This window comes from Hermetia illucens, chromosome 7 (assembly GCF_905115235.1).
Source record: "Hermetia illucens chromosome 7, iHerIll2.2.curated.20191125, whole genome shotgun sequence".
Classification (NCBI taxonomy): domain Eukaryota; kingdom Metazoa; phylum Arthropoda; class Insecta; order Diptera; family Stratiomyidae; genus Hermetia; species Hermetia illucens.
In genome coordinates, this window is record NC_051855.1 from 14291270 (window position 1) to 14316499 (window position 25230).

At 43.5% G+C, this 25230-nt stretch overlaps 1 protein-coding gene across 13 annotated transcripts in view; it reads right to left on the bottom strand.

The window, feature by feature from the left end:
* The window catches only part of LOC119660965 (twitchin), a 60593-nt gene that overhangs the window by 3121 nt on the left and 32242 nt on the right, over positions 1 to 25230 (bottom strand). For 12 of the 13 annotated variants that reach the window (XM_038070012.1, XM_038070021.1, XM_038070017.1 and 9 more), the window contains 18 exons: positions 24771 to 25200; positions 24292 to 24558; positions 22804 to 23157; positions 21034 to 22746; positions 19648 to 20547; positions 18834 to 19588; positions 18642 to 18777; positions 17545 to 18435; positions 15116 to 17467; positions 14754 to 15056; positions 14413 to 14694; positions 14051 to 14350; positions 7289 to 13988; positions 4457 to 7221; positions 3411 to 4389; positions 3007 to 3348; positions 1872 to 2914; positions 1496 to 1552 (listed from right to left, as the gene is read on the bottom strand). In XM_038070012.1, the coding sequence (XP_037925940.1) occupies positions 1496 to 1552; positions 1872 to 2914; positions 3007 to 3348; positions 3411 to 4389; positions 4457 to 7221; positions 7289 to 13988; positions 14051 to 14350; positions 14413 to 14694; positions 14754 to 15056; positions 15116 to 17467; positions 17545 to 18435; positions 18642 to 18777; positions 18834 to 19588; positions 19648 to 20547; positions 21034 to 22746; positions 22804 to 23157; positions 24292 to 24558; positions 24771 to 25200 (20569 nt within the window). The remainder of the gene's footprint in view (positions 1 to 1495; positions 1553 to 1871; positions 2915 to 3006; positions 3349 to 3410; positions 4390 to 4456; positions 7222 to 7288; positions 13989 to 14050; positions 14351 to 14412; positions 14695 to 14753; positions 15057 to 15115; positions 17468 to 17544; positions 18436 to 18641; positions 18778 to 18833; positions 19589 to 19647; positions 20548 to 21033; positions 22747 to 22803; positions 23158 to 24291; positions 24559 to 24770; positions 25201 to 25230) is intronic. The other variant, XM_038070014.1, reaches the window with a different exon arrangement.

A 25230-nucleotide genomic window follows, 5' to 3' on the forward strand; every position in this document is an offset into this window, starting at 1 on the left:
CTGCGCATGAGATACTGGATAATTAACGATCAAAAGATTGTTCTGAGCAAATTTCATCGACGGCTCATGGGATGGGTGGTTCTCGACGAAGCAAAATCTGCTGAACATAGCAATAATGTTGTTCCCATTTTTGAGTATGGGGGCTGCAGATGCCAGTTTAAAAGTTGTTAGACCACCCGGTAGTTTCTACGTTGAAAAACTGGGACATGCTCCGCTCATAAAAGGAGAGATATCTGACAGCAGCTGATTACTGCGATGAAATACAAACAAGATACTAGAAAATTAAAAGAGGGACGAAGATGGCTACGATCTCTTATCACGGCAGAGGCAACTTATCAGACGCTGCCTCACCTCTGCCCTGGGAGCAGGTGACCGAAGCGGCTCGCAGGTGTTATACGCTATACGCTAACAAGCTACTAAATTGACAGCAACACAAGATTGCCGTCGAACAGGGCATGAATGAAAGGTCTCGATTAGTACTGTACGAAGCCAGTGTTAGTTTTGACATTTGTTGGAAAGGCGGGGAGTGCGGGAGGGGCCCAAAATTATGATTTCTTTAACGGATCCAGTCTCAGAAACTAGCTAACCCAAAAAGCTGTACGGTGCCCAGGCCTTAAAACGGTCTCCATATCGATATTTATTCAAATTAAGTGAATAATAATACTGTTTTTGGGAAAATTGATTAGAACCCCTGCTATTTAGTTATTATTATTATTATGTATATATTATACTTTCTTACTAAGAATGGCTAGTTTAGTACGGGAATGTAGAAATGATTTCAATCAAATTAATGAGAATCATGCATGAAATTTTATTTGACTTTTAAAAAGGCTAGTAAATTGATAGATGGTTGATTTTTATTAATATTATTTTCTGTCTTTCGTTATTGCATATTTAAATGCATTCAGAAATAGGGCATCTTCAAAATAAATCTCACAAGACTCAGGAATTTTAGAATTAACACTTTACTCAAACCAATTGAAGGGTTATATTGCTAATTCTAATTATCTACTAGGAATGAGCAAACGCTTGGTATGAATTTTAATTGGGGAAAAATCTCATTTATTTTTATATTATATATTTTTGTATTTTTTGTTTTGTTTTATGAGCAAGTGGACAAACACATGATAAGTCAACTGCTACTCCAATTCACGGCGTAAGAATGATATCTGAACGAATTCAAACATGCAAACCGCAGTTCGTGCAAACTTTCGTTGCTACCAATAAATATCTTCTAAATAAATTGTGAAAACATGAAACGGTTATGGGAATAAATCTTTCCTCCATTTTTTTGCTTTTTTTTTTTTTTAATTTTCTGGGCTAAAATTATTTTTATTAATAACTACTTTGGTTTATTGAAAATTAGAAGGAAAATGGGAATATTCATTAGAAATTCTCTCTCTCTCGCACACGAAATCGGATATTGTTATTCTCAGCAAATCGGTTTTTTTTTTTAAAAAAAATTGATTTCTATTTTCACTTCAATAAAGTTTACCTCCAGAATAAAGGAAGTTGTGAGCAAGTTCAGCTTGCTCGGCTGTTTGCCATTCACCTAAAAAATGAAGTTTTATATTTTTGTTTTAGGTTTAGTCTTGTTTTGGTCTGAAAAATCTTTTTCTCGCTTAATCTGTTACGGGTTTTTTTTTTGTTCGAAGATTATCTCAAAATGGGGAGGATTAATTTTTGTTTTTATTTTTTTTTTGCGCCAATGAAATATAGTTAGATTTTGGTCAAAAAATAATTTATCCAGATTCAGGGTTGGTCAATAATTTTTCCCTGATATTCCAGGCGAAAAAAATTAGTTCTGTTTTGCTTCCATCCAAGTAATTATATATTTAAGATGGACGCATATCCTTAAATCTATGACTTACCTTCAACAATAACAACGCAGCTTGTCTCATCCGTTCCGTGACAGTTGGTTGCAACGCAACGATACTTTCCTGAATCTTCTGGTTTACAATCGACAATTTCCATTGTAACAACTCCATCAGCATGTGTCATAGAGTATTCATATTTACTCAATTCACGGCGCTCCTTGTACCATTTAACCGTAGGCACTGGCTTACCGCTAAGACAGCATAACAATTTACACGTATCACGAGCCTGCATGACACGTGGCCGTAAAAGGAATGTGAAGCTGGGTGCGGATTCTGATTCTTCTTGCCAGAAGGTATACGGTAATGGTTCACGACGTCGTACTGGTTGCACCTCTTGCTTGTACACCGGTTGCTCCTTAGGTAGTGGTTGAACATTAAGGAAGACAACCTCTTCTCGTGAGCCATAGTGATTTTCAGCACGAATTATATACTCGCCGCGATCGCCCAATTTAACACGATTAATAACGAAGTAATAGTCATCACCGACATAACGTTTCATAAACTTAACACTCTGTCTCAGCTCCTGGTTATTGTGATACCATGTCAATGTTGGGGTGGCGATACCAATTACACGACAGTAGAACTTGACACTTTGGCCTTCGTAGCAGAATTGTGATTGTGGTTTGATCACAAACCGCGGTGCAGCTTGTCTTCGATCAAAGGATGTATCATGGATTTTATATTTCTCAATTAATAACTTTCTGAGAGACGAATATTCAGATAGGCGACCAATTGGCAGTAGATATTTATTGAAGTCCTCGTACTTCTTGCGTAGCTTATCGCGCATAGCAAGGTAACGTGAACGAGCAATTTCGGCAGTGCGGTGGCTATGATCACCAGTGAGCCATGGGTGTACCAAACATTCGTGGGCAGTCATACGTTTTTCTTTATTTGAAATAAGGAGACGACGGATGAAATCTTTAGCTTCTTCCGAAACATTTCGGAATGCTTCTTCATCGAAGTCCCAGTCGCAGGCCTTGACGTTTTTCAATGTATCAACATCAGTATCTCCAGCAAACGGCGAGAGACCACTCAAGCTGCAACGTGAACAACTTTTTAAAATATTGTTTGGAATATTAGACCACATATATAATTTATAGGCAATGTCCAGACATAGAGTGATACTTACAGTACATAGCCCAGAACGCCAACCGCCCACATATCTGTATAGAATCCTACTGGTTCTCGGTTCACAATTTCTGGTGCGGCAAACTCGGCAGTTCCTGTTGAAATCTTGACAACCTCATTGGGGTCCAATTTGGTGGCAAGTCCGAAATCGATCAGCTTCACGTTTGTACTCGTCCTGGTCTGACACATTATATTCTCAGGCTTGATATCCAAGTGAATGATATTCTTTTCATGCATATGTTTGACACCTTCGCAAATTTGTCTCATATAGTTGATGACCTCGGCCTCAGACATCACGTAGCCTTCGGCAGTAATGCGTTCAAATAGTTCTCCTCCGGATAAGCTAAAACGATAACAGGATTGTCAGTTTCTCTACTCCTTGAGTAACCTTTTATGAATACTTACAATTCGAAGATAAGAACCATCTCGTCGTCATCTTCAAAGGCATCGTGCAAGTTGATCAATTTTTGATGATGCAATTGATTCATGATATCAATTTCTTTACGGATGAGCTCCTTTTCCATTGCATGTGAGACTGGAATAAACTTGGCTGCAAAGATATTACCAGTGGCACGTTCACGACATCTATGTACAACACCAAATGCGCCAGTTCCAATTTCTTCCAAAATATCGTAGCGATCATAGACACTGTCAGTGGAGATGTCGACCGGTTGGGGAACATATTTAGACCAAATATCAAACACATATGAATCGTAGTCCTTGATTGGTCCATCTGCCTTTCCGCGGATCTTCTTACCATGCTCATCGAGCTCGTATTTCTTTTCCTTATGAACCTTCTTGATTGCAGCCTTGGTTGAAACTGATGTGCTAGTTTCAGATGGATCAGATCGTCCGTAGATATTCTCGGCATAAACACGGAATTCATACTGGTGTCCTGGTGCCAATCCTGTAATGGCCATAGTAGTGAAACGTGTGTTTCCAACTCGTATCCATGTTGACATGTCGTTCTCTCTCTTCTCAACCAAGTAGTTGGTGATATTGGAACCACCATCCCAGACAGGAGCCTTCCAGCTGAGTGACAATGAATCCTGTCCAATATTTTCAATAGTTGGGAATCGTGGGGGATCAGGACGATCACTGATTTGAATTTTAATGATAGCCGTGTCTGATCCCAGTTCGTTTTCGGCAGTGATGCGATATGGTCCAGAATCCATCTTGGAACCATCACGGATTGTTAGGATAGCGTGACGTTCCTTAACTTCAACATTGTAATGTCCACCAGATTCAATAACTTCACCTTCACGAACCCATGTAATACGTGGTTTCGGGTGTCCAGTGAATGGAATTTTGATAACAACATTTTCACCTTTATCGAAGTAGGCTGTATCGCGGAATCGTGGTGGAACATTTAGTTTCGGAGCAGCTGTAGGGAAGAAAACCGTTACGTGAGTAAGGCTAACCAGTGATTAAAAATCATTCAAAAAACTTACTCATTATATAGAGCGAAGCCCTCGTGGACTTAATTCCTCCCTTATTTGCAGCTCGGCAAACATATTCATCTGCATCTTCACCGAAGACATCCTTGATAACCAAGTGGTATGTATCACCTTCAGCGTAAATATGATAACGGGCACCATTCGTAATTTCTCTGGCACCCTTATACCAAGTAATAACTGGCTTGGGCACGCCTGTAATTTGGCACGAGAATTGAGCATTGTGATTTTGTATGCAGTTGGCATCACGCAATGGTTTCACAATTAATGGAGGTTGAGCTGCCTTTGGATCGACAATTTTAACTGAAGACGAAGCCGATGATTCCTTCGATAATCCAGCCTCGTTTTGGGCAAACACCCGGAATTCATATTGTCGGCCTTCGATAAGATTCGGGCAATTGATTTGTGTTGCTGGGCAAATTGCTACGTTCACACGCACCCAAGTGCTGCTGCCAACCTCGCGTTTATCGATCCAGTAGCCTTGAATGCGAGCACCACCATCGTATTCTGGTTTCTCCCATTCCAAATGAACGAAATCGTCGCCGACTTCAGTGACTTTGGGTACACCTGGTGGTCCTGGAGGATCGAATGGAGCTTTGGCGCGAATAGGATTGAGTCCTTCAAGTGGTGGACCCATTCCATTCTCATTGACAGCCATAACGCGGAATAAGTACTCTTGGTTCTCAGTAAGTCCTTGGACAATATGTGACAAATCCTTGACGTAGCTGGATACAGTGACCCAGTGTTGGTGGGAGGTATCCTTGCGTTCAACAACATAGTGTGTAATTTTCATGCCGCCATCGTAAGCCGGAGGTTTCCAGGATAAGTTGCATGTATGCTTTGTGATTCCACTCATTCCAAGTGGACCAGTTGGAGCTCCAGGCAATCCTGTTATGTAGGCCTGCATGTATCCCGAAGCGGTACCACTATCGTTGTTGAAATCAATGCGATAGGTTCCGGCGTCGTCTTTGTTAATATCCTTGATGAAGATTGCAACGTAGTCATCGAAAACGGTGTATTTAACATGACCGTCATCTGGACCAACTTCCTTGCCATCTTTGGTTAATGTTACATCCATAGGTTGATCGCCAGAGTAGTAAATCTTGATCTTACGATTGTCTTTTTCAACAAGATACACTTCAGCTGGGATGCGATCAATTCTTGGTGGTGTTCCAATTTTCAAATGTCCAGTAGTGTGGACGAATCCTAATGAGTTAATAGCTTCGCAGGTATAATCAGCCTCATCTTGGGCATTCACATCAGCGATATGAAGTTTGAAAACTCCATCCTTACTTTCGGTGGTATATTTTCCGCCCAGTGTAATTTCTTTGCCGTTTCTCAACCAGCGTGACGTTGGTTCTGGTTTGCCAGTTGCTTGGCATGTGAGGCAGAAGTACTTACCCATTGGAGCGACAGTATCTGAGAGTCGTGTGATCCATTCTGGTTTCTCTCCACCCAGTACTTCGCATACCTTAATGGGCATTGTGCATGAACTTGGTTCTGATCTTCCGGCAGCGTTAACTGCGAAAATCCTGAATTCGTAATCTCCCATTTCAACTAAGTTAATGACAGTGAACTCAGTGTCCATAACGTTATAGTCGTTGCATTTAACCCATAAAGCACCACCAATGTCGCGCCGTTCAATGATATATCCTGTAATGCGTGAACCTCCATCGCTCTGTGGTGGCTCCCATTTGAGGTCGACGTAGTTCTTGCCGACTTTGACAACAGTAGGCGTTCCTGGTGGAGATGGGACATTGAATTTGCCTTTAAGCTTGAATTTGAGGGACGGTGGTGATGGTTTGCTGAATCCGGCAGCATTCTTAGCTTTAATGCGGAATTCATACTCGTGTCCATTAACAAGGTTATACAATTGGTATTTAGTATCCTTAATGAGATACTCGTAGACATTCCAGGTTGTATCATTGACAACATCACGATACTCAATTTGGTAGCCTTGAATACGAGAACCTCCGTCAGAATGTGGTCTGTCCCAGATGAGAGTCACATTGCCACTATCCCAATCAATGACCTTTGGCTGACCTGGTGGATCTGGCACAGTGAAGGGATATTTGGCCAAAACTGGTTCATCCATGCTCAATGGCTCTCCAACACCATATTGATTTTCAGCTCGGACTCGGAAGTAATACTTATGATTAGGTTCCAATCCCATAACGTCGTAATGACAGCTCCTGACGAAGCTGCTCACCTTAACCCAATCACCGCCAATGTCCATCTTCTCGACAACATAATTTGTGATTGGTGAGCCACCATCGTCTAGTGGTGGCTTCCACGAAAGTGAGCAGGTATCTGGTGTGATATCAAATGCCGTGAGTGGGCCTTGTGGTGGTCCTGGTTTATCTACGACTGTAACGTGGCATGAGGCAGAATCAGAGCCTTCAGAATTCGTCAGGCTGATAGTATAAACTCCTGTTTCGGACCGTTTGGCGCATTTGTTGTAGAAGATGGTGTTAATGTCGCTGGTCTCGAATTTGATACGATCGTCAGGCAAAACCTCGTTGCCATTGATAGTCCATGCAGGGCGCGGTTTTGGATTGCCATTGAATGGTACTGTGATTTTGAAATCGTCTCCGGCGATGACAGTCATATCCCGGATGCTCAAGTCTGATGTGATCTTGGGCGCACTTGGTGGCGCGCGGCATACGATCATGTCGGAGGATGAACTCCAAGGTCCTTGTCCAGCAGCATTAAGAGCAGCAACACGGAATTCATATTCGTGATTTTCAAGCAAGTTTGGTACTCTGAAATGAAGGACTCTTTTAAAATGTGCCCCACAAGCTAGAAAAACCTAAATAGGAAGCTACTCACTTGCAAGTCAAATCTGGAATGTGGGCGTGTGTCGCTTTAGTCCATTTATCCTCTGAGATAAGACGTTTTTCAACCACGTATCCTGTAATCGGAGAACCTCCATCGTGACGTGGCTTTGTCCATGCAATTGTAATTGAATCTTCAGTGCTTTCGATACCACGTGGAGCACCGGGTGCACCTGGAGGATCGAATGGATGACGAGCACGAATGGGTTGTTCTGTTTCAGCTGGCTCTGATTGACCATATTGATTCTCAGCCATAACACGGAATTCATAATCTTTGCCAATAGTCAAATTACGTACTCGTACGAACGGAGTAGTACAATAACTGCTGACTTTGGTCCAGGTATTAGCACGAGCTTCTTTCTTTTCAACAACATAGTTGGTGATTGGAGCTCCACCATCATCCTTGGGAGGATTCCAGTACAAAGTGAGTGAATCACCCGCGAATTCATCAGCACGTAAGTTAGTGGGTGGCTTAGGACGATCCAGGACGCGAACATTGATGGTAGCAGTGTCGAACCCAGATGGATTTTTCAGTTGAAGACGGTACTGGCCTCCATCGCTACGTTTCGAGTTCTTCATTACTAAACTGGCTGAGTCATCTGTTAAATTCTGGAAAATGCGACTGTCGGTATCATCGAGGATGGTATCGTTTACGAACCAAGAAGCTGTTGGTTTCGGGAAGCCTACATATGGCACATGAATACAGAAGTCTTCTCCGGCACGTACGGTGATATCTCGTACACCTCCCAGGTCCATGCAAGGTTTATTTGGTTGCTCTTCGATAACAATCGGGTTCGATGGTTTCGAAGGATCTGAAGGTCCAACCTCATTGACAGCGATAACACGGAAGTTGTATTCTTCGCCTTCCTTCAAATGAGGAACTGTATGCACTGTGTTATGAATAGGCACTTCGTTAACATCGCTCCAATCTTTGTCGCCCTTAGCCTTCTTTTGTAGGATGTATCCCTTGATTTTGGCCTTTCCATCATTTCGTGGTGGACGCCAGGATAAGGTGACACTATCTGTTGTAATGCGGTCTGGCTTAGGTGGTTCTGGTGGATCTGGACGCGATCTCTGTAATTGGGCAATCATTGGTTCAGATGGTTTGCTTGGTTTACCCAAGCCTGCTTCGTTAACTGCGATGACGCGGAACTCATATCGTGTTCCTTCACGCAGATCCTGAACAGTATAGCTTGTGTTTGGTGTTGGGTAATTATTACATTTAATCCATTCACCGCCACGTTCTCGTTTCTCAACAATGTATCCATTGATTGGTTTGCCACCGCAGTATTCTGGTGGGTGCCATTGTAGGCTACATGAACTTGGGCTGTATGCAGTGATTTCTGGCTGGCTTGGTGCATCTGGTGGGTCGAACGGTGATTTGGCGACAACTGGCTTGCCTTCTAGCGGTTCAGATACACCGTAGATATTCTCGGCAGCAACGCGGAAAACATACTTCTTGCCTTCTGTCAAACCCTTAACAGTAAAGGCATTCTTTGGACAATATCCAGGAACTGGTCGCCAAGAGTCTGTTCCAAACTCTGCAACTTCAACGACGTAGTTACAAATTTCGCTACCGCCATCATCTCTAGGTGGATGCCAAGATAATGAAATTGAATCTTGTGTTGTTTCGGTATATGTCAATGGACCCTCAGGCATTCCTGGTTTGTCCACAACAATGACTTCAATATCGGCAGAATCTTTACCAAATTCATTGGATGCGGTCACGGTATATTTGGCGGCATCTTGTCGAGTCGACTGGTCAATATGGAGTAACGTTTTCTCGTCATTGGTTTCAGTGGATACTCGGTTTGATTCTGGAATGCGAATTCCAGCTTTCTGCCATTCAACGGTGGGTGTTGGTGCCCCTGAAAGTGGGATGTCAATATTGATTGGTTCACCAGCACGAACCTTTATCTTGCGGCCGATAAGTCCATCAAGCCATAGCTTGGGCTTTTCGCGCATTGGTTTAGCAGCCATTACGGCCGACGGATCGGACGGTTTTCCTGCACCAGCTGCGTTTACAGCCGATACGCGGTATTCATATTGATGTCCTTCAGTGACACGATCATCATTATAATCGTTTCCAGGAACTGGATCCTTGTTGAGTTTAACCCAACGGCCGGTGAGCTTGTCGCGACGTTCAACATCGTATCCAATGATTGGCGAGCCTCCATTGCTGATTGGTGCTGGCCACTTGATTTTGATATGATCCTTGTCTGCATCAACCAATTGTGGTTTTCCAGGACGTCCGGGAACATCATATTGGTTCTTTGCAACTACAGGACTTTCAGAAGTCAACGGATCTGAACGACCCTGGAGATTTTCAGCCATAACCCTAAATTCATATTTGGTTCCTTCAAGTAATCGAGGAACAACAGCGTGATTGTATTTCGGGTTGACGTATGTGACCGCTGGTACCCAGCCTCCGCCATGTGTCAAATCGCGTTTTTCAATAACGTATGCTGTGATTTCTGAACCACCATTGTCCTTTGGTGGCTTCCAAGATACGGTTACGCTGTTGGCAGTGATTTCTTCATATTCGAGAGGTCCTTGTGGTGGTGCTGGACGATCCAATACAATCAATTGGAATGATCCTTCGTCAATGCCAGAGTCATTTCGCAATAAGAGGTGATAAACTCCTGAATCGGAGCGATTGCAATTGACAGTATGGACAACTGTGTGGTGTCCAATAGATGTGACAGTTGTGCGATCAGTTGATTCTAATGGTTTTGAGTTACGATCCCAGATTACTTCAGGAGCAGGTTCACCAATAAAATCAATATCCACATGTAACATGAGTCCAGCCTTGATACGAATATCATGCAATGGAGTGATAATCTTCGGTGCCAGGTATCGTGCTTTAGCCATGATCATATCTGAAGGTTCGGATGGTTCAGATTGCCCGGCTTGATTTACGGCAATTATACGGAACTCATATTCTTGTCCTTCAGTCAACTCTGGCACAGTAGCTGCCGTCTTGTTTGGTGGAACATGGACAGCATTAACCCAGTATGGATTGCCTTTCTCCTTCTTTTGTATAATGTACCCGGTGAGGGGAGCACCTCCATCAGATTTAGGTGGAGTCCATTGCAGATCAACATGATCCTTATCCCAATCTGTAATTGCAGGCTTACCTGGTGCATCAGGTTCATCAAATTCATTTTTAGCGATGATACTCTTTGGTGCTTCCAACGGTTCTGATTCGCCGATTGCATTAACGGCTTTTACACGGAATAAATACTCTTTACGATGAATTAGTCTTGAAACATCATGAGCAGTTGTTGTGCTCATACCCGCATCAGTCCAAGTACCTCGGGATAGGTCCATTTTCTCAATGACATAGTGTAGGATTGGAGAGCCTCCATCGTCCTTGGGCGGAAGCCATGACAAGTGGCATCCTTCTTTTGTGATATTAGTGATATTAAGTGGCGCTTCTGGTGGGTTTGGTTTATCAAGAACAGTAGCATGTGCGGATGCCGAACATTCGCCAACTTCGTTCTTCAAAGTTAACGTGTAGAATCCTGTGTCACTTCGAGCAGAGAAGGGTATTTCAAAGCTAAGTTCATTCTGGAAGAGGTTCATATCAACGCGAGATCCTGGTTCAATTGGCTTTCCATCAACGGTCCATTTGTATGTTGGCCTAGGTGATGCTTCCACTGGAATTGTCCATCCGAGACGTTTACCAGCATGAACGATAAGATCCTCCAGTAGAGTCTTATCGAAGTTTGGAGCGAGGAATCGGGGTTTAGCCACAACCTTTTCGGAAGGATCAGAAGGATCACTGTTCCCGCCTTTGTTCACAGCCACAATACGGAATTCGTATTCTTCATTTTCAGTCAAATCTGGCACTCGGGCGGATGTTACACTAGCCGGAACTTCAAGTGCCTTTTCCCAACCTCCAAATCTTGGTTTCTTCTCAATAATGTAGCCTGTAATTGGTGCACCTCCATCCTTCTTTGGTGGAGTCCATTCAAGATCGACATGGTCCTTGTCCCAGTCAACCAATTGCGGTTGACCTGGTTTGTCGGGTTTGCTATATGGGTCCTTTGCTGTGATGGCCTGTTGCGTAGTGAGTGGTTGTGATTCACCTTGCTTGTTAACAGCGCGAACACGGAAGTTGTAATCGTGGCCTTCTATAAGATTATCCGCACGAATTGATGTGTCAGCGCAGTCCCCAACTGGAACCCATCGGCCAGTCTCTGCATCCATTTTTTCCACGGTATAATGGGTAATTTCAGAGCCTCCATCGTCCTTAGGAGGTCTCCATCTAAGTGTGATGGAATTCTTGGTCACTTCTTCGGGGCGAATGGGGCCTTCTGGTGGAGTTGGAACATCGACTACGGTTACCTTCACCGTTGCTTTGTCTTGTCCATTAATGTTTCGGGCTGACAACGTGTATTCACCGCTGTCTGATCGTTTAGCATCAATAACTCGCAATTTGGTACGATAGTCTTCGTTGACGATTTTAACACGGTCATTATTTATGACCATATCGTCACCATGTGACCATTCCTTGCTTGGTGGTGGTTCACCAATAACTGGAACATCCCATTCAAAGGTTTGTCCCGCACGAACTTTCACGTTGATCATGAAATTACGATCGATCTTTGGAGCGAGATTCTTGGCGCGTGCAATATGAGGTTGTGTTGGGTCGCTAGGAACTCCAGGTCCAGCTTTGTTCACTGCACGAACACGGAATTCATACTTAGTTCCTTCGATGAGATCTGGAACCTTGCCGGTAGTAACATCCCCTTCAACTTCGGCGCACTTTTCCCAGTCGGGACTGTATTTATCTTTCTTTTCAATGATGTAACCTGTTATGGGAGATCCACCATCACTTTCGGGACGGTCCCAGGCTAATTCCACAAAGTCCTTATCATAGTCTTTGATTACTGGAGTTCCTGGTTTCGTGGGTTCATCATATGGATTCTTCGCCTCTGTTGAATGTGGAGTAGTAAGTGGCTCTGATCGTCCCTGCTTATTGCAAGCACGGACTCGGAATTTATATTTGTGACCAGGTGTCAGGCCACCAATCTTTAATGAAGTTACAGGTCCATCAGTTTCACCAGCTGGTACCCATCGTCCCGTAACCTCATCCATTTTTTCAACAACATAATTCTCGACAGGTTGGCCACCATCGTCGCTCGGTGGGCTCCATTTCAAGGTACATCCCTCCGCGAAGACATCTTCCACCTTTAGTGGACCGTTTGGTGGAGATGGTCGATCCAATATAATGACCTTAACGTCTGCTGTGTCACTTCCATTAATATTCTCAGCGGTGAGTGTATAGGTGCCGGAATCACCGCGAGTTGCATTACGAACAACGAGTTTAGTATTGTATTCAACATCAGTTATCTTTACGCGATCGCTGGGCCTGACTTCACGCTTATTGAGCATCCAACGTGTTGTGGGTGCTGGTTCGCCAGATACTTTGATATCGAAATTGAAGTTCTGTCCAGCCTTGATTTTAACCTCAATAAGGTTGGTGCGATCAATACGAGGAGCTTGATTGCGGGCTTTGGCAGTTATTGGAGGTGTGCAATCGCTTGGTTCACCAGGACCTGCTGCATTAACTGCACGTACCCGGAACTCGTAGGTTTGACCTTCAATAAGATCTGGAACTTTAGCGTTGCATTGGCCGGCCGGAACATCAAGGGCTTTTTCCCAATCACCATACTTGTCCTTCTTTTCGACAATGTAACCAGTGATCGGTGAACCACCATCGAAGAGGGGTGGAGTCCATGCCAAGTCGACATGATCTTTGTCCCAATCGGTAGCACGAAGGTTGCCTGGTTTTCCAGGTTCGTCGAACGGATTCTTGGCAACAATAGTTTCATCGGCTACAAGAGGTGCTGATTCACCTTCGGCATTGACAGCAGATACACGGAATTTGTATTCACCACCTGGAGTTAGGCCAGTAACTTCAGCGTTTGGTTCAGTAGCTCTGCAAACAGGAACCCAACAGCCAGTTTCTGGATCCATTTTGTCGACTTGGAAATACTCGATTGGGGTACCACCATCGTCTTTTGGTCGCTTCCACTTGAGCTTGCATCCTTCTTTGTGCACGTCCGATATTTGTAGTGGTCCTTCAGGTGCTGAAGGTTTGTCTGTTACTGTAACCTTGATGGTGACAGTGTCCTTTCCTGAGCTATTAGTGGCTGTAACAGTGTATTCACCGGAGTCACCACGCTGGGCCGGTCTGATAGTCATCTTAGTATGATAGTCCACATTGTCAATGGTAACATTCTTTCCGGAATGCAATGGCATGTTACAGAAGCGCCATTCGACGGTCGGTGCAGGTTCGCCAATAATATTGGCATCGAATTTCAAAGCAGTGCCTGCTGAAATAGTAGTATCACGGAGATTTCGTCGATCGATTTTGGGTGCCAAGAAACGAGGTTTAGCCACGAAGTTCTTGCTGGCTTCAGAAGGTTCTGAGTTTCCGGCTTTATTGATGGCAATCACACGGAACTGGTATTCGTTACCTTCGACTAAGCCGTTGACAGTAGCTGCCGGGGTCGGACTTGTTGTCTCACAAGCCTTTTCCCACATGGGGCTGTATTTATCTTTCTTTTCGATAAGATATCCAATAATCGGGGATCCTCCATCGGAAGCTGGTTCTTGCCAAACCAGGTCAACATGATTGGCTGACCAGTCGGATGGTTCGGGAGCGCCTGGACGCGATGGAGTAGCTGTGAATGAAAAATATCGTTAGAAACTATTTGGGCAATCTTAAATGCAAACAGGCGCTTACTGAACGGATCTTTTGCAACAATTGTTCCGAAGGTTTCAAGTGGTTCGGATTCGCCTTCTTTGTTAAGAGCTTTGACACGGAATTTGTATTCATGACCAGGTGTAAGACCATCTACAGTCATCTCTGGAATATCGGATTTGCCAACAGGTAGCCAAATTCCAGTGTCTGGATCGAACTTTTCGACTAAATAACCGTCAATTGGTTCACCACCATCATCCAATGGTTTTTTCCATTTGAGTTTGCATCCTTCTTTGTGGATATCTGACACTTCTAGAGGTCCTTCCGGCTTTCCAGGTTTGGCTGCAATTTAGAAGAAAATCGGTTACATGGGAAAGTCTTTTAAGAGAATATCTTTTCCTTACAGATAACATTAATTTCAATTTCAGCGGTATCTTGGCCATATTTGTTCACGGCTGTAATCTTATAGGTTCCAGTGTCCTTTCGCTCAGGACTATCGTTGAAGAATTTCGAATTGTAGGGTACGTTATCAACTCGTTTGGTGCCAGCGGAAGGTATCGTCTTGCCGTTATGCTGCCAAGCAACATCCGGAGCTGGCTCACCTGCTACTTTAACATCCAGGTAGATTGGTTCACCCTCGCGTACTGTAATCGTGCGAAGGTTTTTGCGATCAATTTTCGGTGCCACTGGAATTAGAACACTCAAAATTAATATGGCGCAATATATTTTGTTGAGGTGGACTGACGTTTTCTGGGCTTAGTGATGACTGGTTTACTGGCTTCGCTTGGAGCACCCGGTCCAGCGGCGTTTACAGCACGTACACGGAATTCATATTCGACACCTTCATCCAAGTTTGGTGCAGTTCCTTTGCATTCAGTTGCAGGTACTTCAGCGGCCTTGACCCATTTGCCTGTGTCTTTTTCGCGTTTTTCAATGACATAAGCTGTGATTGGAGAGCCACCATCTGAAGCTGGTGGCGTCCATCTTAGGTCAACATGATCCTTATCCCAGTCGGTTGCTTCTGGTTGTCCAGGTGCCCCGGGTTCATCTGAAAAGTTTAAATCATTACTTCTATTTTCCCCATTTTCAAACAAATGGTCCACTTACCAAATGGATTCTTGGCCACAATGGAATGGTCAGCTTCTAGTGGTTCAGACTCGCCTTCAGCGTTTACTGCACTGACACGGAATTTGTACTCTTGCCCAGGAACCAAGTTATTGATTTCTGCATGCGGTTCACGAGTACGTCCTGCTGGCAACCATCGTCCGGTTTCCGTGTCCATCTTTTCAATAAGATAGTGATCTACAGGGACACCACCATCGTCTAGCGGTGGATTCCACTTCAATTTACATCCTTCCTTGTGTACGTCGCTGATTTTCAATGGTCCTTCTGGTTTGGCAGGTTTATCTAGTACAGTGATTTCAATACTGGCTTCATCATGACCTGAAGCATTTTCCGCCTTGATTGTATATTGACCGGTTTGCGAGCGTTTTATAGCGGGAATGTAGAGCTTAGTTCGGTAATCTTCAGAGTCAATTTGAAGATTATCACCCTTCTCAAGACGAGCCTTATTATGGAACCATGATTTAGTTGGTGGAGGTTCACCGCTTATCTTGACATCAAGGCGAACGTGTATGCCAGCCTTGACGGTAAGATCTCTGAGTGTAGAACGATCAATTTTCGGTGGAGCATGACGATCTTTAGCTGTCAGAATATCAGAAGATGGTGAAGGTTTGCTCTGACCACCTTTGTTAACAGCTTTGACACGGAATTGGTATTTTTCTCCTTCAATAAGATCATCAACAGTAGCTTCTGGTTTTGGTGAATGGGTTTCGGCGACCTTTGTCCACTTATTCGTAAGTGGATCTTTCTTCTCAATAATGTAACCAGTAATTGGAGCACCTCCGTCATTTTCTGGAGCCTTCCATTTAAGGTCAACATGGTGGCGAGACCAATCTCTAAATTCAGGCTTTCCGGGAGTATCTGGAGCGTTATAAGGATTCTTAGCTGTCGTTGCAGATTCTGTAACAAGAGGTTCAGATTCTCCCTCAGCGTTGACCGCCTTAACTCGGAATTGATAGTCCTTTCCTTCGGTCAAACCTGTGACATCGGCTTCTGGTGATTTGGTTGTGCATACTGGCACCCAACGGCCTGTTTCGGTGTCCATACGTTCGACAAGGTAGTGCTCAATAGGTTCACCACCATCATCTTCTGGTTTATCCCATTTGAGGTGAACACCTTCTGCTGTAACGTCCGATACTTCCAAAGGACCTTTCGGTTTGCTTGGTTTGCATAAAACTTCTAGCTCGACATCGACAGTATCAATGCCGGATTCGTTCTTGGCAGTAACGGTGTAAATACCTTTGTCTGCTCGCTTGACCTTCTGTAGTATGAAGGTAGTTTTGTAATCCTCGTTTTCAATTTTTAATCGATCAGCTGTACGGAGTACTTCATCTTTGTAGGTCCAGACGATTTTCGGTGCTGGTTCTCCTTTAACGTCAGCCTCCATTCGAAGCATTTGACCGCTTCTGAGTACTTTCTTTTGAAGGTTCTTACGATCAATACGAGGAGCAAGATGGCGAGGCTTGGCGATTACTGATTTAGATACATCGCTAGGCTCACTTGGACCGGCTTTGTTGACGGCAACAACACGGAATTCATATTCATGTCCTTCTTCAACGTTTGTTACCTTCCCTGAGGTACGATCACCAGGTACTGTGGCTGCGTCAGTCCATCCGCGTGCTGATTTGTCACGCATTTGAATTATGTACTTCTCGATAGGAGCACCGCCATCGCTCTTAGGTGGGGTCCAGCGGAGATCCACGAAGTCTTTGTCCCAATCAGTTGGTTCAGGACGACCTGGTTTGTCCGGTTCATCGAATGGATTCTTGGCAATGATGGAGTGTTCTGTTTCGAGTGGTTCAGATTCACCCTCTTTGTTCACTGCTCTTACACGGAATTTGTATGGTTTGCCTTCTTGTAAGCCAGTAATGCTAGCTTCGGGTTCAGTGCTCTTTCCGCATGGTATCCATTGGCCGGTGTGTGGGTCCAATTTTTCGATTTCGTAGTAATCAATTGGTGCCCCACCGTCATCTTCTGGTTTGTCCCATTTTAGTTTGCAACCATGCTTGTGGATATCGGATACATTAAGTGGTCCTTTGGGTTTAGATGGTTTACCAAGAACAGTAATCTCTACCTCGGCGCGGTCTTCACCGACTTCGTTTTTGGCAACTATTTCATATTTGCCTGATTGAATACGTTTCGAGCGCATTATGAAGAATTTGGTGTTGTAGTCAACGTTGTCAATGCGAGTGTTGTCGTCTGTGGCAACTGGTTGTCCCTTGAAGAACCACTCTACAGTTGGTGGTGGTTCACCGATGATGGCAACATCCAAGTTGACTGACAAGCCAACTTTGACGGATATTGGGTTCAGGTTTGTGCGGTCGATCCTTGGTTTCACTATAAAAGCGAAAAAATGAGATTTTTTTGAAAAGGAAATGAAACCAAAATTTGGTTTGCTGCTGGAATGTACTTACGGAATCTTGGTTTCGCTGTATGCCAGTTGGTTTGCTCAGATGGTTCTGAAGGACCAGCTTTATTTACGGCGCGCACACGGAATTTGTATTGTTGCCCTTCTTCAAGCTTTGGCACTACCCCTGTGCACGTTGGTCCTTGAGTTTCAACAGCCTTGACGAAGTGACCAGAGTCCTTGTCCATCATTTCGATAATATAGCCTGTAATTGGAGCACCGCCATCGCGTATTGGCGGTTCCCACTTTAGTTTTACCATGTGTTCATTCCAGTCTTCAAGCTCTGGAAGGCCGGGTGGTGCCGGTGGATCGAATGGATTCTTGGCCACAATAGCACTTTCGGTTTCCAAAGGTTCTGATTCTCCTTCTTCATTGACGGCTTTAACACGGAATTGGTACCGATGGTTGGGTTCCAGTCCTTTGATTTCTTGTTCTGTCTTGGATGGATCAACGTGGCCTGCTGGCACCCAACGGCCTGTTGCTGTGTCAAGTTTTTCAATGAGATATCCAGTCAATGGGATGCCACCATCATCTTTTGGTTTATTCCACTTGAGTTTGCAACCTTCTTTGTGCACATCAGTAACTTCAAGCGGACCTTCTGGTTTGGATGGTTTATCGAGGATATGAACTTCAACCTCTGCTTCGTCTGTTCCCGAATCGTTCTGAGCAAAGATTTTGTAGGTACCGGAGTTGCCGCGTGTTGTGTTGAGAAGAGTTAATTTTGTATTGTAATCCTCGTTCTCGATGCGACAGTTTGGTCCAGCTTCCAAAGTTTTCGTACCTAAGCTCCAGGTGATCGTTGGTGGCGGTTCACCACGAACATCTACATCGAATTTAACATTTTGTCCAGCGCGGACCTTTACTGTTTGGAGTTTATCGCGATTGATGTGAGGTTTCACTGTTTATGGATGGTAAAAAGATAAATTTAGTTTTTGTAGAAGATGTTTTTTTTAATGTTATTTTTGTAAGAAAACATGAGAAGCTACTAAGCATATTCGTTAGCGCAATTTAGTGCTGGTATCCTGAAATGAAGAGCTATAAGATTATTAGTAATGATTAGGCGATTATAAGTTGCAATTTTGTTATCTTTCGAACTGAACTTACGGAATCGAGCCTTAGCTATATGAGGCTCTGTAGCATCGCTAGGCTCTCCTGGTCCAGCTTTGTTTAGAGCGCGCACCCGGAATTGGTAGGTATTACCCTCCTTGAGTCCAGTGACGGTGGCCTTGCATTCAGGTCCCTAGAATTTAAAGAGAAGGTAAAGGTTTGCTTGTCGGTCTCTAAATCTGATCTTACATCAGTTGTATGGATTTCGTCCCACACAGGAGAGAATTTCTCTTTCTTTTCAATGACGTAGCCAGTGATAGGAGCTCCTCCGTCTGATTTTGGTGGAGTCCATTTCAAGTCGACACGATCAACATCCCAATCTTCAAGCTCTGGTTTGCCGGGTTTGCCAGCAGCGTCATAAGGATTCTTGGCGATGATGCTACCATCGGTTTCCAAAGGCTCAGATTCACCTTCTTCATTGATGGCTTTAACACGGAATTGATATTCGTGTCCTTCTGTAAGTCCTTTAACATCCAGTTCAGTATCGGTGGGAGATGTGCGTCCGACAGGCATCCAACGTCCTTGTTTCTTATCGAACTTTTCGACTTGGTAGGCGGTAATCGGTTTACCACCATCATCCTCTGGCTTCTCCCATTTGAGCTTGCAGCCGTTTTTGGTAATATCTTTAACCTTTAGTGGTCCCTTTGGTTTGCCTGGTGCGGCAAGAACAGAAACTTCTACCTCTGCCTCATCCTCGCCGTGTTCGTTCACGGCTCGGATTTTATATAAGCCTGTATTCTTGCGGACAGAATCAGAGATTAAAAGCTTAGTATTGTAATCAATATTAGTGATTTCAACATTGCCCTCTGATTTGAGCTCGGTGCCTTTCTGGTACCAGGTGATTGTTGGTGGTGGTTCACCGCGTACGTCAATATCGTATTTGATGATTTTGCCGGCACGAACAATGGCAGGTTTCAAGTTAGTTCGATCGATTCTTGGTTTCACTGAAATGATAACGATTTTGGAAAAAGTTCAGATACTAAAAAGGAATGTTTATACTTACATGCTTTGTATTTTACGATTTGTACTTTGCTTGGATCAGATGGTGGGGATAGGCCTGCCTTATTCACGGCAATTATACGGAATTGGTATTCGCCATATTCCTTCAATCCATCTACGACCCCATCGGTCTGATTGCCTGGCACCTCACCTGCTTTCTCCCAGTCGGGCTTATATCGGTCCTTCTTCTCAATTATATACTTATCAATAGGTGCCCCACCGTCTGACTTTGGAGGTTCCCATTTAAGGGTGACACTCTTATTGTCGTAGTCAGTAACCTCTGGTGTTCCTGGTTTCAATGGCTCATCGTATGGATCCTTGGCAACGACACCGACTAAAGTTTCAAGTGGCTCGGAATCTCCCTCGGAGTTGATTGCTGTTACACGGAATTTGTATTCCGATCCAGGATTCAAGCCAGTCACATCAAACTCTGGTGGTTCTTTATCGCCTGGTAGGCGACCAACCCGTATCCATTTACCGGTAGCTGTGTCCATCTTTTCGACTTCGTATTCCTTAATGGGAACTCCACCGTCATCATCAGGTTTCTTCCATTTAAGCTTGCATCCTTTAGCTGTTACATCAGAAACTTCAAGTGGGCCCTTTGGCGGACTTGGCTTCGACAGAACACAAAGCTCAACAGTCTCAGTGTCGACACCATTTCGGTTTTCAGCACGAAGGGTGTATTTGCCGGTATCCTTACGTACGGCATTGACAAGAGTAAAGTCCGTATGATAGTCGACACATTCAATCTTGAGGCGGTCAGTTGTTGTTAGTGGAACATCATCACGCCAGCTCCAGGTTAGTTTTGGTGCTGGTTCACCACTAACATCAACTGACCATTTATGGGTACGTCCAGACTTGATTGTAACCGACTTGAATGTTGAACGATCAATTAATGGTTTCACTGAAGGGAAAGTAGACAGAGGAAATTCAGTATTTTGTAAAGAAGAATGCTTTTGGGGAGGTAGTGTTAGTTGCATTGATTGATGAGGTAGATTAGGTGTTTGGCTCAAAAAAGTGGGAACTGGAATGTTTCCATAATAAAATTGACACATATAATACTTGGCAAGCCTCTAAATATACCACCATTTTTCATGCTACTCTTCTATGCAGTCTTAGGTCTACCTCAAAGCTAAAAGTGGGGGTTAGTTAAGTGCATAAGTTGCTTTAACGTTTCAGCTCGTTATCGTGGCTTTTTGTCACATTGTAAAAGTAAATGATGAACAGCGATATTGTAAAGTTTAAGCTTCTGGTTAAATGGATAGGCTTAATTCTGTCTGAAAGTAGAATATATAAGCGTGTGTTTCGGCAAGTAAGTAGTGGTCGAATGCTCAAAAAATATGCTTAGTTTGCTCCCAGAAACCTGAAAACTGCAATCCAAAGTACTTACGATTTTTGTGCTTGCATAAGTGATTGTCAGTAGGTTCTGAAGGCTCGGAACTTCCAGCTTTGTTGTGGGCTTTCACACGGAATTGGTAGGTCATCTTTTCTTTAAGACCACCAACCTTCAACTCGCATTCAGGACCTTCCGTTTTCGCAACTTCTACCCAGTCAGGTGAGAATTTATCCTTCATTTCGATAGAGTAGTGGGTAATTGGTCGTCCACCATCACTGTCAGGTTTCTTCCATTTAAGAGATACACTCATGTTGTCATAGTCAAAGATCTCAGGTTTGCCAGGACGGCTAGGCTCATCGTATGGATTTCTAGCCACAATACCTTCAAGTGTTTCCAATGGTTCGGATTCACCTTCCTTATTGACAGCTTTGACACGGAACTTGTATTTCTTCTTTGGTGTAAGGCCTTTGAACGTGAAGGAATCATCGTTTGGTCCGCATTCTCCAGCAGGAATCCATCGTCCTGTTTCTTCATCCATTTTTTCTAAAACATAACCGGTGATATCGCATCCACCATCGTCCTCTGGTTTCTTCCATTTCATCTTGATGTGATCGGAGCGAACTTCCTCCGGTTCGAATGGTCCTTTAGGAGCAAGCGGTCTATCCAAAACGATTACATTAGCTTTAGATTCAACAGTTCCTGAACTGTTGGAGAGTATGACCTTATAGACACCACTATCAGAGCGAACAGATTTGCGAATTGTCACAGCAGAGTTGCGTTCATATTGATCAATAGTAACGCGACTATCTGATGTAGACAAGTCCTTGCCGTCCTTGTTCCATTTGCATTCTGGTTCAGGTTCTCCACCGTATCGAATGTCGAAACGTATACTTTGTCCTTTCTTGACAACAACATTTTTAAGCTCATCGCCCACAATGAAAGGCTTGACGAAACGACATTTTGCAATAATTGGTTTTGTAGAGTCGCTGGGCTCACCAGGACCAGCTTTGTTGATAGCACGAATTCGGAATTCATATTGATTGCCTTCCTTAAGACCATCGACTGTAGCCTGGAAAGCATCGGCTGGAACTTCCTTAGCAGGTACCCAGTCAGTTCCAAATTTGTCCTTATATTCAATAACGTAGCCAGTAATTGGTGATCCACCATCTTCCGTTGGTTTATCCCATTTAAGGTCGGCATGATCCTTATCCCAGTCAGTGACTTCAACGTTATTTGGTTTACCGGGCTCGTCCCATGGATCCTTGGCCAAGATAGCCTTATTGAATGTTGCAGGTTCACTAGGACCCAGCTTGTTGACAGCACGTATACGGAATTTGTATTGCTTTTTCGGTGTGAGATCTTCAATCTTCTTTTTACATGGTTCATTTCCAGGTACTTCAGCAACATTTTCCCATTTGCTTTTCAGGCTTAAATCTTGACGTTCAATTACATATTTTGTAATTGGTGCACCGCCATCGTCCTGTGGTGGCTTCCATGTCACGACACAGGATGTTTGGAAAACTTCTTTAACGTCAACATCTTGTGGTGGTGTGGGAACATCTTGCATGATAATATTAACATCTTTAACGTCTTCACCTTGACCATTGGAAATTTTGATCTGGTATGGTCCCGATTGTTCACGTGATGGTTTCTTAACTTTAAATACAACTTTACCGTCGCTCACAGCTACCTCAACTTCCTTAACAGGAAGTGGTTTACCATCTTTAATAAGTTTAGCTTCGATCGGTGATTGCTTGGTACCGGTAACTGAAATAAAAATTTGAAAAATTAGATTTAAACGACTTTTTTCGAGTTAGATCTTACCTTTGAATGGCACCTCCATAACCAGAGGCTGACTAATTGGACCCTCAAATTCTTTTGGACATTCTATTACTGGCTGTGATTCACCTTTGTTGACGGTGAGCTTACATGACGAGCTTAGTTTGCCAGAATCACAGGTAATTTCACCGTCATCTTTCATTTCCAAATTATTGAAGATCAATTGATGTTTACCACCGCCTAAGTTCTTTATTTCAATACGTTCATCTGGAACGATGGGTTCACCATTGAATTTCCAGTCAGCTGGAGCGGTTTGATCTTGAAGTTCAACTTCCAGAACAAGCTTCTCACGTTCAACGGCCACAGTATCTTTGAGTTTCTTATTGAAACGATTGAGATCTGGAAAAGCAATGTTAAGTCATTAAAATTAAGAAAAATAATAAAAAAAATAACAAAAGGCCGTAGAGAGAAATTTCGGTTCCGGGGTTAAAACTCTGTGTAAAAGCTGGCTCGGGCTGAAAATTATACAAGTCGGGGAGTGAAAATTTTGCAAGACCCTTTACTTTCCCTTTTTTTTAAGGTTTGGTGTCCTGTCTGTCGTTTTTTGAGGAGATGGAAATCTTCGAAAGACACTGGCCTGGACATGTGGGATTCTTACCTACTAAAATCACCCTCGACTCCCCTAAGCGGCGTGCATAACTGCGCTTTTCTAGTCTCCTTTATCGCGGTCTCCTCTGTCTATCTGGTACTAGGTTCTTCCTCTCTTCTACAAATCTTGGACAGTGGAAGAATGCGTGCTCTGCATTGTCTGGGACTCCATTACAATGGACAATCGGGTGAGGTCTCTAGTTTAAACCTGACCAGGTACTGGCAATGTGTTCCATGCCCGAGAGAAACTGGGTAAGCTTATAATTAATCTCACCATGCTGTCTCTCTAACCACTTCTTGATGGCAGGGATGAGCCTGTGTGTCCACCGGAACACGTATTACTTCTACGCAAACATTGGCTTGATTTTTTCTTGGGCTCAAAGGACGAAGCCTTCTTCCAAGCCTAATGGGACCCCTATTCGGTACGCCATCCAGATTCGGAACTTTGTTATCTCCTATTCTAGCGCAGATCTCCAGCAACTCGCCAGAGATCGCTGAAAGCTGTCAATGCTCTCTTCTTCCTGGGGGAATAACCCCTGAATAATTTTTAACAAGAGTGTGGAGATGAACGGCCTATAGGCGCTCCCCACGGATTTACGTCCGCTTCAAAGCAGAGCTCCTCAAAATCGTTCCCTTTGTCCCGCTAACATCTAATTCGTTTGAAGTGAGCATTGACAGAAAAACTGGTAAATGTCCACTCAACTGTTTTTATAAAAGAAATACATAAAACTTTTCATACCTGAAGCGTCCAGCTTCCGGTTTCCCGACTTATTCAATCAAAATTTCTATTTCGGGCCCTCAAGAAAACTTCGCGCGCCGGTTGAAATTCTCTCCTTTTCACCCCTCGCTTGCCAGACCATAGTATATATTGGTTTTCATACTTACAATTGATAACGATTTCAGCTTCAGTCTTATCAGCATTTGTAGTACAGCGATATTGACCGGCGTCTGTAACTTTTGCATCGGAAATGACCAGTTTTCGTTTTCGTCCTTCTTTCACGACCTTAATACGTTTGTCGGGCTTAACTTCTTCGTCACCCTTCCACCATTGTACCTCGCCAGATGCATCATCTATTTCGCAGGCTAATGTGACTGTATCCTTTTCGATGAGTTGCTGGGATTTTAAGACCTTTACAAACTTGTAAGGATATTCTGGGAAATTTAGAGTCATTAGATAATTTATCCTATTTGTATATTTCTTAGATGGCTGAAAGTCGTTCGTTATTACTTGTAGTTCATCTTGAATGGGTAAATCATCTCAATGCTTTTAAGAAGGAATCAGTTAGAGTGCTAAGTGTAAAAGATGCCAGCAAGATGAACTACTGTAAAACCTTGAAATAAATATAGCGTCTCGTCATTCTTACCAACAATCTTAACAGTTGTTTCTGTTTTATCCGGTTGCTTATCAATTTTGCAAGTATAGTGGCCGGCATCTTCAAGCATACAATTTTTAATAACGAGTTTTAAGCATCCTTGGAGATCCTTGCCAATCGTATACTTATCACCACTTTCCAATTTTTTATCGTCTTTATACCAAGATACGATAGCCATGGAACTACTCACGCTACACTCAAGTGTCAATTCGTGTACGGTATAGCCTTCATATTTCTTTTTCAATGGCTTCGTAAAGGTATAGACTGGATCGGCTTCTTCAACATTCAAAAAGGCTGTTGAAGCTACACCACCAATTTCAATGGTGTATTTGCCACTATCTTCTGTTTTGGGATTCATAATAATCAACTGATAAATGTCACCTTCATTTTTGAATTTATATTTGCTGCCTTGGAAAAGCTCCTGTAAGATTTAGATTAAGATGTTTTTTTA